The 13,460-nt window shown below is 46.3% G+C and overlaps 1 protein-coding gene across 4 annotated transcripts in view; it reads right to left on the bottom strand.

The window, feature by feature from the left end:
* Positions 1-6,059: 6,059 nt before the first annotated feature.
* LOC147097666 (syntaxin-binding protein 2-like) overlaps positions 6,060-13,460 on the bottom strand; it is a 148,800-nt gene continuing 141,399 nt past the window's right edge. For all 4 annotated transcript variants that reach the window (XM_085971663.1, XM_085971662.1, XM_085971664.1 and 1 more), the window contains 2 exons: positions 12,035-12,192; positions 6,060-10,367 (listed from right to left, as the gene is read on the bottom strand). In XM_085971663.1, coding sequence (XP_085827789.1) covers positions 10,288-10,367; positions 12,035-12,192 — 238 coding nt within the window. In that variant the 3' untranslated portion in view covers positions 6,060-10,287. The remainder of the gene's footprint in view (positions 10,368-12,034; positions 12,193-13,460) is intronic.

The following is a 13,460-nucleotide window of genomic DNA, read 5'->3' on the forward strand; positions in this document are numbered from 1 at the left end:
CTTAAGTATGAATGGGGATTCCACTTCTTTTATTCGTTGGGCCGGCCCACGTGATCCCAGGGGCGCTCGCGAACCACCTGCGCCCCTGGAGTACGCGGGCCTCTACCCGTGGGTAGCCGGAGGGGCCCAGGACCGCGAGTCTCCATTTTATTTGCGGATCGGAGGTATTTCCCCGCGGGAAGCCTCCGACCACAAATTCAGGGTCATTGTAATTAAAAAAAAAATTAGTTTATGGGAGTGGAGTCCATGCATCTTTTGGAAAAAACGTGAAGGTTTCCATTCATAGAAACATAGAAGATAGGAGCAGGAGTCGGCCATTCGGCCCCTCGAGCCTGCTCCGCCATTTAATGAGATCATGGCTGATCATCCAAATTCAGTACCCTGTCCCTGCTTTCTCCCCATATCCCTTGATCCCTTAAGGAATTGGCCTCAACTGTCTTCTGTGGTAGGGAATTCCACAGGTTCACCACTCTCTGGGTGAAGAAATTCCTCATCTCAGTCCTAAATGGCTTACCCCTTATCCTTAGACTGTGACCCCTGGTTCTGGACTCCCCGGCCATCGGGAACATCCTTCCTGCATCTAGTCTGTCCAGTCCTGTCAGAATTTCATATTCAAGCTGCAAGAACATTCACTGCATGGAGTGAAGAAGAGGCGCTTGAATGGTGGTGGAGAGCCTGGTGTTGCTGTTCCAGGTTACACCTCTGTAGCAGTCAGCGGGATGTCCATACCGCAGTAGTCATTTGGTAATAAATAAATGAGGCAATAAGCGTATAATGGACAAGTTGACAATCTTCACAGTAGCCAAAGAACTATGAAAGTCCCAAAATACGACGATACTTACAACATGAAAATGCAATGTGCGGTCGTCAGAACCCACCATCTGTCCAATATAATACCGCCGCATAAATACTTCCAGTTGAACTGCAATTGGACTTGCCATGGGAACTCTCCAGGACGCATCACTCTAGCATAGTTGTTTTCATACTTTATGCTTGGTACACCACAACCTGTAAAAATTTAGCAAAGATTTGATAGGTTCAGGACCCGAGCCATTGGGTCTTGTCGCCTTGTGTTCCCTTTATACGTTTTTTTTTCTCAGCCACAAAAATGTTCACAGCTACCACAATGGCTGAATTGTTGTGCACACTGACTGCCTAGTGTGAAACTAAGTTGCACAGACTTGGGAAGGTCCCAGCAGTATTAGTTAATCTGTCAGGATAGTGGTAGGGTTTCTACAACTAACACAAACTAGTGCCTCTAGGCAGGGGGGCAAGGAGGATGAGGGTTGTGGTGGTGGTGGGCGTTAGGGGAGCACAAGCAGTTTGGGTGTCAAACTCCCACCAGAAGGTCACTGTGGATGTCAAAAGGGAATCGGATTAGGCTTGGCCGCGATACCTGGTGTTGGTGTAATGTGATGGGCATGTTATTTGTACACAAGTACCACAGAGCCAAAGCACGCTCATTCTAAAGAGGAAACTGCTGCTCAATGTGAGAATATTTTCTTCAGAAAGAAAAGGTGGTCTCTTTTCACCTTCACAGCAAACTTGGGTAACAAGCATTGCAAGGGCAGCAGGGGTCATCTCCCCTTCACAATAAGTTCAAGTCTCGAAACACACTGCATCTACATTTCTGGGTTTTATTATTTTCAGCATGTTTTTTTGGAGGGGGTGGGTGGCTGGTTGATAACCACAGATAATTTGGCAGGCCTGATTAAACTGTGTGACTTGACCTGAAGGAATATTGGGCTTCATTTTGCTGCAGGTTGGAAAGGAATAGAAACATAAAAAAATAGGAGCAGGAGTCGGCCATGCGGCCCTTCGAGCCTGCTCTGCCATTCAATATCATGGCTGATCCTCTATCTCAATACCATATTCCCACTCTCTCCCCATACCCCTTGATGCCTTTTGTGTCTAGAAATCTATCTATCTCCTTCTTAAATATATTCAGTGACTTGGCCTCCACAGCCTTCTGTGGTAGAGAATTCCACAGGTTCACCACCCTCTGAGTGAAGACATTTCTCCTCATCTCTGTCCTAAATGTCCTATCCTACCCTGTATCCTGAGACTGTGACCCCCTCGTTCTAGACCAACACCCTCTCCCTGCATCCAGTCTGTCTAGCCCTGTCAGAATTTTATACGTTTCAATGAGGTCCCCTCTAATAGTATACCCTAGGCACAGAATAGAGAAACGGCGCAGGTTCAGGGCATAGTACTGCTCCAGAACCAGGGGTCACAATCTAAGGATAAGGGGTAAGCCATTTAGGACAGAGATCATCAAGGGATATGGGGAGAAAGCAGGGACAGGGTACTGAGTTTGGATGATCAGCCATGATCTCATTGAATGGCGTAACAGGCTCGAGGGGCTGAATGGCCTACTCCTGCTCCCAGCTGCTATGCAGCGAACTATAAGCCCCACCACACATTCTAAGCTGAAACAATCAGAACTCAGACTTACCAGAGTAGCACCAACAATCTAGCAGGTTCAAAATAAATATATAAATATAAGCTAATTTCATTCTTTTTTCATACCATTAACAAAAATACGTGGACAGCCATTTTGCAAACCACTGCACGATCTCCATTCCTCTATTGCAGTCCGATGTAACTGCTTATCCTACTGTGACATCACCGCTCTCCTTCATAGCATGAGGTCATTGTTTAGCAAGTAATAATAGCATGACCATTATTCTCCCCGCATTGTCATTGGCCTTTTGCACCTTTTTTGTGCACGGACATTACTGCAAGAAAAGAAATTAAATGGTGTTTGCTATGCATGTATCCCAAACTTAGGATTTGATTGTAGCACAAGTTTGAGGTTTATAGGATCCCTTTTATTTATTTTTTAAAAAGTCCGACATCATTAAAACACAAGGCAGGTAGAGAGAGATGGCCAAAGCTCACAATGTCGGCTGTGGCTCCACTGGCAGCACGCTCTGCCTCGGAGTCAGACCAGGAGGTTGCGGTGGGTTCAAGTTCCACTCACTCCAGAGGCTTGTGCAGTAATCTAAGGCCGACACTCCAGCGCAGTACTGAGGGGGCACTGCACTGCTGGAGGTGCCGTCTTTCGGACAAGATGTTAAGCAGAGGCATCTGCCCTTTCAGGTGGGACTTAGAAGATCCCACGGCACTGGTTGGGGAGTTCTCAAGTCAACCCAGACACACTTCGTGCAATCAGCATCTGGCTCTGCTCCTTTCTTCTCCCCCACCCCCGTCCTACCTAATTTTCTGGACACACAGCTCATGTCCAGTGTGTTTTATCTAGTGTTTCCTAGCCTGTAAACAATCGAATGCCAAAAGTAATTTAACTGGACCAGCCACATAAATACTGTGGCTACAAGAGCAGGTCAGAGGCTGGGTATTCTGCGGCGAGTGTCTCACCTCCTGACTTCCCAAAGCCTTTCCACCACCTACAAGGCACAAGTAACGAGTGTGATGGAATACTCTCCACTTGCCTGGATGAGTGCAGCTCCAACAACACGCAAGAAGCTTGATACCATCCAGGACAAAGCAGCCCGCTTGATTGGCACCCCATCTACCACCTTAAACATTCACTCCCTCCACCACCGGCGTACCGTGGCTGCAGTGTGTGGACCATCTACAAGATGCACTGCAGCAACTCGCCAAGGCTTCTTCGACAGCACCTCCCAAACCCGTGACCTCTACCACCTAGAAGGACAAGAGCAGCAGGCGCGTGGGAACACCACCACCTCCAAATCACACACCATTGACTTGGACAGACATCGCCGTTCCTTCATCGTAACTGGGTCGAAATCCTGGAACCCCCGCCTTAGTAGTACTGTGGGAGCACCTTTACCACACGGACTGCAGCGGTTCAAGAAGACGACTCACCCCCACCTTCTCAAGAGCAACAAATGCTGGCCTTGCCAGCGACACCCACATCTGTGAATACATTAAAAAAATTCTATAGTGCTCCTCGTGTAGAGATGTTTCAGGCCACTTTACAGAGCATCAGACAACAAATGGACACAGGACAAGACAGGAGAAAGGACAACAAGGAGTTTCAGGGTGGGAAGGGTCTTTTAGGTCCTCAAAGCAAGGAAGGAGGTGCTGAGAAAGGGAGCCCCAAACAACAGGGGCACAATGGCTGCCAAAAGTGGAGTGTGAGTGTAGAATGAGAAATAGGCCAGCATTATAGAATTCACAAAAAGATACACAGCCAAAGGAGGTTTTAAAATATGAGCTTTGCAAGAATATCCGATGCTCAAGGTGTGGTATGTGTATCGGAATGACTCCCATATGCCCGCATCCCTTGACCTGCTAGGTGGCGGAGGTCGCATTCCAGAGGCCACTAGACAAATTCCTTGCAGCACAAGAACGGAAGGCACAGGCGATTTCACACAAGTTGCTCTACTCCATCAATCATACTTTTCGGTTCACAATTCCTTTCCACAAGATACGAACATCCGAATTAGGAACAGGAGTCGGCCACTCGAGCCTGCTCCGCCGTTCAATAAGATCATGGCTAATCTGATTACTCCACATTCCCACCCACCCCCCAATAACTTTTCACCCCCTTGCTTACCAAGAATCTATCTACCTCGGCCTTAAAAATATTCAAAGACTCTGCTTCCACCACCCTCTGAAGAGTTCCAAAGACTCACGACCCTCTGTGAAAAAATTTCTCATCTGTCTTAAATGGGCGACCCCTTCTTGTTAAACAGTGACCCCGCGTTCTAGATTCTCCCACAAGAGGAAACATCCTCTCCCCATCCACCCTGTTCAGACCCCTTAGGATCTTATGTTTCAATCAAGTCACCTCTTACTCTTCTAAACTCCAGCGGATACAAGCCTAGCCTGTCCAACCTTTCCTCATAAGACAACCCGCCCATTCCAGGTATTAGTCTAGTAAACCTTCTCTGAACTGCTTCCAGCGCATTTACATCCTTCCTTAAATAAGGAGACCAATACTGTACAGTACTCCAGATATGGTCTCACCAATGCCCTGTATAGCTGAAGCATAACCTCCCTACTTTTGTATTCAATTCCCCTCGCAATAAACAGTAACATTCTACTAGCTTTCCTAATTACTTGCTGTACCTGCATAGTAACCTTTTGCGATTAATGCACTAGGACACCCAGATCCCTCTGCATCTCAGAGCTCTGCAATCTCTCACCATTTAGATGCTTCTTTTTTATTCTTCCTGCCAAAATGGACAACTTCACATTTTCCCACATTATACTCCATTTGCCAGATCTTTGCCCACTCACTTAACCTATCTATACCCCTTTGAGCAAGTTTTAAAGGCGTTGGCCATGGCTCAATGGCAGCACTCTTGCCTCGGAGTCAGAAGGTACCGGGTTCAACTCCCTCTCCAGAGACTAGAGAGTGCACAATCTCGGCTGACCCGAGGCCCCATCGGCCCTCTCAGGTGGGCGTAAAAGATCCCCTGGCACTATTCGAAGAAAGGCAGGGGAGATCTCCCCGGTGTCCTGGTCAATATTGATCCCTCAACCAACATCACTGAAACAGTATCTGGCCATCTATCTGCGGTTTGCAGATTTGCTGCTGCATTTCCATATACAGGAAACTTTCGATTAACCGGCCCCTAAATAACGAGAACGCTCTATCCACCGGCAAAATTCAGGAGTCGGTTCAGGTAACTTTTATTACTCCATTTGTTGCTGTGCAAGGGTGTGGCTGCAGCTGTTGCTAAGCTACAGAGACGCTTGCAACTTGTGGCCATTGTTCTGAAGCACAGGGTTTGTTGCTTTATACGGAGCTCTGAGCTCCGTATCTTTTACTATAGCGTTCGGTTATCCGGAATTGTTGATGAACCGGCACGACGTCGGTCCCGTCCGTGCCGGATACCAGAAAGTTTCCTGTATTACAACAGCGGCGACACTTCAAATGTAGTTAATTAGATATGGAGTGCTTGGAGACATCCTGAGGTCGTGAAACCACAATATAAATGCAAGGTATTTCTTAAAACAATTATAAATATATAACATACGGCAGATGAATTCAAGTAAGTAAATACCAAACAGGTACCTTCATTACATATATACAGATTACACACATATATACAACATAAACCATATGAGTTTATAGGACTTTAATTATTAAATGCACATACATACAAATATGATTCTGGCTACTACTACTAAAGAGGAAATATTTACATCAACTTTTGCCGTTTAGATAAATCATGAACACAATGCAATTAAACCCACTGAAATGGTCATCTACAGGCAGATTACATGGTGGGGCACAGAAGATTAATAGATCAGAGGATAGAGTTATCTAACCCCCTCCTCAATCAAGGTGTGTGATTAACTGCTCCATGGCAAGAGTGAGCATGTGATTATATATACACCCCCCCCCACTTCATAAAGGATGAGCGACCTCCGTTCAATTGGTGAAGGGGGAGGTCTAGGAACAGAAACCGCGGCCAATATTAAGGCTGTATTTATACCGTGTACACCACCGTAAAGTGGTAGTGGGACCACGGAGAGTGAAGTACTGATAGGCTTCAGTACATCCCCAAATCCAAATGGTGCGAGACAGCCTCTTGGGGAAGGAGGGGAGGGGTGGGGGGTGGGGAAGAAGAGTACCGCAGGACATGGCACTGTATGGAATACAAACACCAGTGCAGTGTGAAGCTGGAGCTTAAAAAGTGCACAGGGGTCCTGGTAAGCCTATAAACTCACTGCAGAACCCGTTTAATATGAGGAGAAAGTGGACCATCCTGCCTATCCTTTTGAGCATCCCCCTCAGAACAGTGGAGTCTGCGAGTCAGCACACGCGTGGAAGAGCTTCCCCCTTGGCGGGCAGAGCGCGATCTACAGCCAGACGGAGTACGGCCTGGGCATTGCCAGCCAGGCTTTGTATTCTACAGCTACTGGTGTTAAAATTGGCAGCTTAGTGTAAATGTACAGCCCCAAACAGAACAAAAAAACGCCACTAAAAATATTATCCCGTATTTGCCCAGTCACGAGAGATCTGCCTGTGTGTGTGTGTCTGGAGCTGTAAATGGTGTGCAAACCACACCAGGTGCTTACTACAGGGCCCGGCTTCTTAAATGCCCCCAATGTAAAACACATGTAAAACTCAGGTTTCGGGAGTTTCTTTAACTGCACTCTGAGCCCAGCGAGCATGCGTCACCCTCACTCAACATTCCTTTCAAAACTGGTGTGCGGGGGAGGGCAGGTGGGGAATTCTGCATTTCAAACGTACATTTTAACTAAACTGAATACAAATCATGAGCACACAGGTCAAGGCACAAATATTAAAACAGTAGCAGGCAAGATATCCTCAGGTGAATAGTTTAAACAAAGATTGGATTGTAATGCTATCCATGACCAGATGGATCCACCCAAAGTGTCTACATGTCATTTGCAAAAAACCCCACGAAATCTCAATGTAGACAGATGAATTAACACATGGTACGGGGTCTTCATTTAAACCAAATTTATAAACGTCTGATGCATTGAAAAAAATTAATTCAAAAAATTTCCCATATACAGTCTGGTGACAAACGAACTTGTGCACAGAGTGGCCGCAATGCATTTCGTTAGTGCAATAAAGCTTCAAAAGTGAACACATGCAATCTACACCGATACACTCGGAATTAAGAGCTGGCCTTGGGTCAAAGGGTGCTGTCGCTCTCCTGAGGGAGCTCCTGGGGGGGGGGGGGGGGGGGGGCGGAGTTCTTTTGAAAACGCTTTGCCAGATATAGTCTTGCGCTGCGACAGTCGCGACATCTCCTTTGGCGTGAAGTTCGGCAACAAGGGAGCTCGCCTTCCTGCCAGGCGAGAGAAAGAAAAAAAGCAAGGTTGTGCAACACCCCCGGCCGCTACGGCTGGTTTGAGAACACAAGACAGTTACTTATATCTCGGAGAAAATCTGGATTCAACTTTGAGGATAGGGGAAGAGCCACATTCTCTAGTCTAGCGAGCTTACTAACAAATAAACTCAAATTAAAATACTCCCAAAAGGCAAGCGTTCATTCTAGCAATAGAATTTCCTCCATTTCTCCACTAATAGTTGTCCTGAGGTAAGAAGTGTTCAGATGTAAAATATAAATGCTTTTAAAATATCATCTTTGGATATACTAGTGAGCATTACTAGGTTATATGATCTAGTAATTGATTCGGCATCTCTTATTTTACATAGATGGGATGCTGTGCTTTTGCCAGCTGCTACAATGCATGAGGCCATCCAGCGGTAGGATGGAGGTTCAAGCCATGATTCCAAAGACATTGAGCTCCTGGGTTCGGCAGTGCTAGTGGGGTGGTGGGAGGGGGACGGGAGAAGTTGCACCCTTCCCCCGCAGGGGAGGGAAGAGAAGGAAAAGTCGGAGAGCAAGTCAGTCGGGCCCCCCTCATGCATTTCCTTCAAGCGGTCTCCAGTGCAGCAGTACTGGCAGATGCCCTGCTCGTCGCAAAAGGGTCAGGGGAATGGCGAGGACCTGTTCGAAAAGGAGGGGAGGGAGGGGGGGAAAGACAATACACAAAAAAAAACTCCTGAATAGGTCACAGGGGACCCAACACTGCAACGTGCCATCAACACCAGAGTAAATCAGCATAATCTAACAGGCCGTCGATTTAAGGAGGGTTACTTGTGGTGGAAAATATTACAGACATGAAACGCGTTACGTAATAATCTGCAATATTATTTTTCTGGCCTCAGATCAACATCTGCTTATTGCGATTGCGATGTCCAAACTCAACATCTGTCCCATCGAGCCTTGATCTTAAAAACATCATTTTGTCCTAAATTTGATTTTTTATTATTTTAATTTTTTTTATTTTTAAATGTTAAACGGCGGTCACGTGTGCCTATATGAAAAAAAAAAATCAACGATGGGACGGCTGTAGGGTTGGTATTCTGCAAGGATCCGATCAAATGGATCTGAAGGGCCTTCTACATCTGAACCTATCGAATCTAAATAACTGAAAACACAAGTTTAAATTGCCTGTTCAGATTACAAAGAGGTGAAGTAAAAGATTATGCAACACACCACAAATATACAATCCTTTATGATTTGGTCCCTGCTTCCAGTTACAGAGAATGCAAAGTGCATTAAAATGTGTATACACGGGTAGTTCCATTGGTCAAGAGGCACGCTATGTAATTATACATTAATAGAAAGGTTTTTTAACCTTAGTTGTAACAGAAAACAACTAACCAGATGGCAAGTTGCTTACCAGCTTTGGTTAAGCTTAGCATCAAAGCACTTCACAAGCTAGTAGGTAGCATCAGTGCATCTTATCCTTCCACCTCTGATCGTTCATTGCCCCCTGGCTCTTTCCAACTCATTCCCTGCCCAATGGACCAGCTCCTCGTCTATACCAGAGGTGTGTGCTGTGGTTCTTCTCGGGATTAATTTCTGCTGGTCAAAAGGTTTTACTGACAATGGAGGAGGGGAGGGAAGTTAACTTCAACAGGTTTGTTATGATACAGAGGCATACAGACCAGGAAAAGGGGTGCGGTTCAATCCCTAGCCTGTGCCGAATCTGGCTGACCTCGGCTTGAATGAGAAGAGGGGGGTCGCTACAGCCAACCCTCAAGCGACCGTGGGCTAGGGAGGAAATAATAAGGCTGGGTCCTCAGTCCTAAAGAAAGACTTGTATTTCTATAGCGCCTTTCATGACCACCGGACGTCCCAAAGCGCTTTACAGCCAATGAAGTACTTTTTGAAGTGTAATCACTGTTGTAAGGCGAGGGTGCTGCCCACTGAGCCACGGCTAACATTAGGCCATGTGTTGAGGCCAATTGTAGCACCTCCAGCATGCTACCCAGGCGGAGGTCAGCAAACTGGATACAGGCCAGGCACTGACGGCTGCACCTCCCTGACCTGTATGCCTCAGCACCACAACAAACTTGTCAAAGTTAACTTGCCACTCGTTTAAAAAAAAAATGAACTGATTTTTGTTGGAAGGATGTATGACTGACACACACAACACACAGCACACAGCACACAGCACACAACACACAACACACAACACACAACACACAACACACAACACACCAGCAAGAATTGGCATCTTCAGGAGAGAAGGGGGGGGGGGGGGGGAAATAAGAACAAAAGTCCAATTCACGAAGTGGCAAGTAAACTAGCACTGATGGTACCCATGCGCGACAATTAAAAAAGGGATACAACTGTAAACTTCAATTTAAAAGATAAATAAATAATTACATCTAATTCCATGAGCTTAACAAAAAAAACAGTTGATTTAGAGTCACTCTTTCACTTTTCTGCGGGTTTAATCACAGTCGGAAAATTACAAGTTGTCGGAAGGGCTTGGGAACATCCAACTGTAGTTTCAGCTTTGAGCCTCCAGAGGCTTGTCCAAGTTCTTCAGGCTGTCCAGGAATTTTTCAGGAGTCAGGATGTGAGTGGAACCTAGGGAGGAGACAAAAGGCAGGCACTGTTGCTCTGGAGTTGATCAAACTATACAATGTTTTACCACCTATAGAAAGTTTTAGGTAAAGGAAAAAAAAACACATTAGCCCCACAAGCCATTAATAGATCAGCATGCCCCTACTAGGTTTGCATCGTATCCCTCAATCCCTCCTCTCCCGAATTCACCCAGTTGCTGTTGATCCATTGCCAGCATCCATTACAGTGGGATTCCCAAGTCATTTATTACCACTTGGTGAAACAGTTCCTTTCTTACGCTTAACGTCTTAAGTGTTTAACTTGTCTCTCCCATCAGGAATGCCGCTTCCATATTCTAAAATGGTTCCCGCAGGTTATTCCAAGTTCTCTCTGGATAAATTTAAACCATCTAGGATGTCCAACAACAACTTGCATTTATATAGCGCCTTTAACGTAGTAAAACGTCCCAAGGTGCTTCACAGGAGTATTTAAAGATGAAAAATTTGACACCGAGCTACAGGAGGATAAATTAGGGCAGGTGACCAAAAGCTTGGTCAAAGAGGTAGGTTTTAAGGAGCATCTTAAAAAGGAGGAAAGAGAGGTAGAGAGGTTTAGGCATGGAATTCCAGAGCTTAGGGCCTAGGCAACAGAAGGCACGGCCATCAAAGGTTGAGCGATTAATCGGGGATGCTCAAGAGGGCAGAATTAGAGGAGCGCAGATATCTCGGGGGGGGGGGGGGGGGGAGAAAGAGGCTGAAGGAGATTACAGAGGTAGGGAGGGGCGAGGCCATGGAGGGATTTGAAAACAAGGATGAGAATTTTGAAATCGGGCGCTGCTTAACCAGGAGCCAATGTAGGTCAGTGAGCACAGGGGAGGTGGGTGAACGGGACTTGGTGCGAGTTAGGACACGGGCAGCCGAGTTTTGGATGACCTCAAGTTTACGTAGAGTGGAATGTGGGACGCCAGCCAGGAGTGCGTTGGAATAGTCAAGTCAGTTAGTTATTCTGCACTCCTAACCCTACCAATGTTAAATCTTGCATGGTCGTATCTGCACGTATGATCAAGCGCTAAACAGTATTAAAATTAAAAGAAAAACTAAAGGGGGGGGGGGGGGTTTACCATTTTAAACAGGCTGCATATAGTGACAAGCCCCGGCCAGAATGGAGTGGATTGGGTAATTCCCCCATCAATCACTGCTGGCAGTGACTGGGATTGGTTTTATGCACATCATTTGTGTTATTTAACTATCCTCCACTCACTGCATTTTGCTGGAGAAATAATCCCGCTGTTATCGGGAGACTCTGCTGTAGTTTCGGAGGCTCTGTTTGCTGTCGTTTATAAATAAATTAGAACCACAACTCCCACAGCCCGCCTCCAACTCATTGGCCGACACAGCAGTGTCAATACAATAGCAAAATACTGCGGATGCTGGAAACCTGAAACAACTGAAAATACTGGAAACACTCAGCATCCAGGGAGAAAGAAACAGAGTTAACGTTTCAGGTCTAGACGTGAACTCTGTTTCTCTCTCCATAGCGGAGTCAATATTCGCTCCGCTTTAAACACTGTCCGATAGATTAGGTCAGAAGTCAAAAGGTTTGGCACGGGTGGGGGGGTTCAGTGAGTTTCCAATGGGGCCAACGATGGTTGGAACTCAGTAGAGAGAGAATAAGAGAGCGGTCAGACTTACCAATCAACACCTCCCATTTGTTGTCGGTGGCCTTTGTTACTTCGTATGCGCAGCGCATCTCGGACATGGAGATACCTCCGATGACAAAAACAATGAGCCGGGGCCCGGTTCGGTACTCTGTCGGAGTCTTGTTCTTGTGCCAATGACCAAAGCGGGCGCTTGAGGGAGCAACAAAAGTTCACCTTATTATAGTTAAAGCTAATGTGCTATTAACAAAAGGGTTGGAGAATCTCAGCATTGGAATACATGCAAACAACCTAATCTTCAGAAATGCAAGAATAAGCCATTACTTTGGGCTGCGGGCATTGCTGGCAAGGTTGGCATTTATTGCCCATCCCTAGTTGCCTGGAGTAATGATTTGATACAGCTGACTGGCATTGCTCGGCCACTTCAGAGAATCAACCACGTTGGTGTGGGACTGGAGTCACATCGGCTGGACCGAGTAAGGACCAATGTTCCCCATTACTTGTTTTTCCAATTTGAAACATAGAAACATAGAAGATAGGAGCAGGAGTAGGCCATTCGGCCCCTTGAGCCTGCTCCGCCATTTAATGAGATCATGGCTGATCATCCAAATTCAGTACCCTGTCCCTACTTTCTCCCCATATCCCTTTAGCCTCAAGAAATATATCTAACTCCTTCTTGAATATATTTAATGAATTGGCCTCAACTGCCTTGTGTGGTAGAGAATTCCACAGGTTCACCACTCTCTGGGTGAAGAAAGTCCTCCTCATCTCAGTCCTAAATAGCCTACCCCTTATCCTTAGACTGTGAGCCCTGGTTCTAGACTCCCCCGCCATCGGGAACATCCTTCCTGCATCTAGTCTGTCTAGTCCTGTTAGAATTTTATAAGTTTCAATGAGATCCCCTCTCATTCTTCTAAACTCCAGCGAGTATAAGCCCAATTGACCCAATCTCTCATGCGCCAAGCCTGCCATCCCAGTCTGGTGAATCTTCGCTGCACTCCCTCCAGGGCAAGAACATCCTTCCTCAGATAAGGCGACCAAAACTGCACACAATACTCAAGGTGCGGTCTCACCAAGGCACTGTACAACTGCAGCAAGGCATCCTTGCTCCTGTACTCGAATCCTCTCGCTACGAAGGCCAACATACCATTTGCGGCTCATGGGCTGCGCGGGACCCCTGGAGCGCTGTGCGGCCACGCAGCTCAAAAGGAACACTGGCAAGAGCGGCAGTTTACCTCCCCTGAAAGGACATTAGTGAACCAGCTGGGTTAGACGAGAATCGGATGCTTCATGCTCAGTTTTGGTGAGATCTGCTTTTAATTTACAGATTTTATAAAAATGTTATTTCAAATTTTCAAACTGCCAGGGTGGAATTTGAACTCGCGTACTCTGGATTATTTGTCCAGTCCGCTGCATTACGTACTCAAACATAATCACTACACTATCCATACCCTCTCTGT

Source organism: Somniosus microcephalus, chromosome 31, assembly GCF_052327205.1.
Source record: "Somniosus microcephalus isolate GS21.2 chromosome 31, FLI_Smic_1.0, whole genome shotgun sequence".
Taxonomy (NCBI): Eukaryota; Metazoa; Chordata; class Chondrichthyes; order Squaliformes; family Somniosidae; genus Somniosus; species Somniosus microcephalus.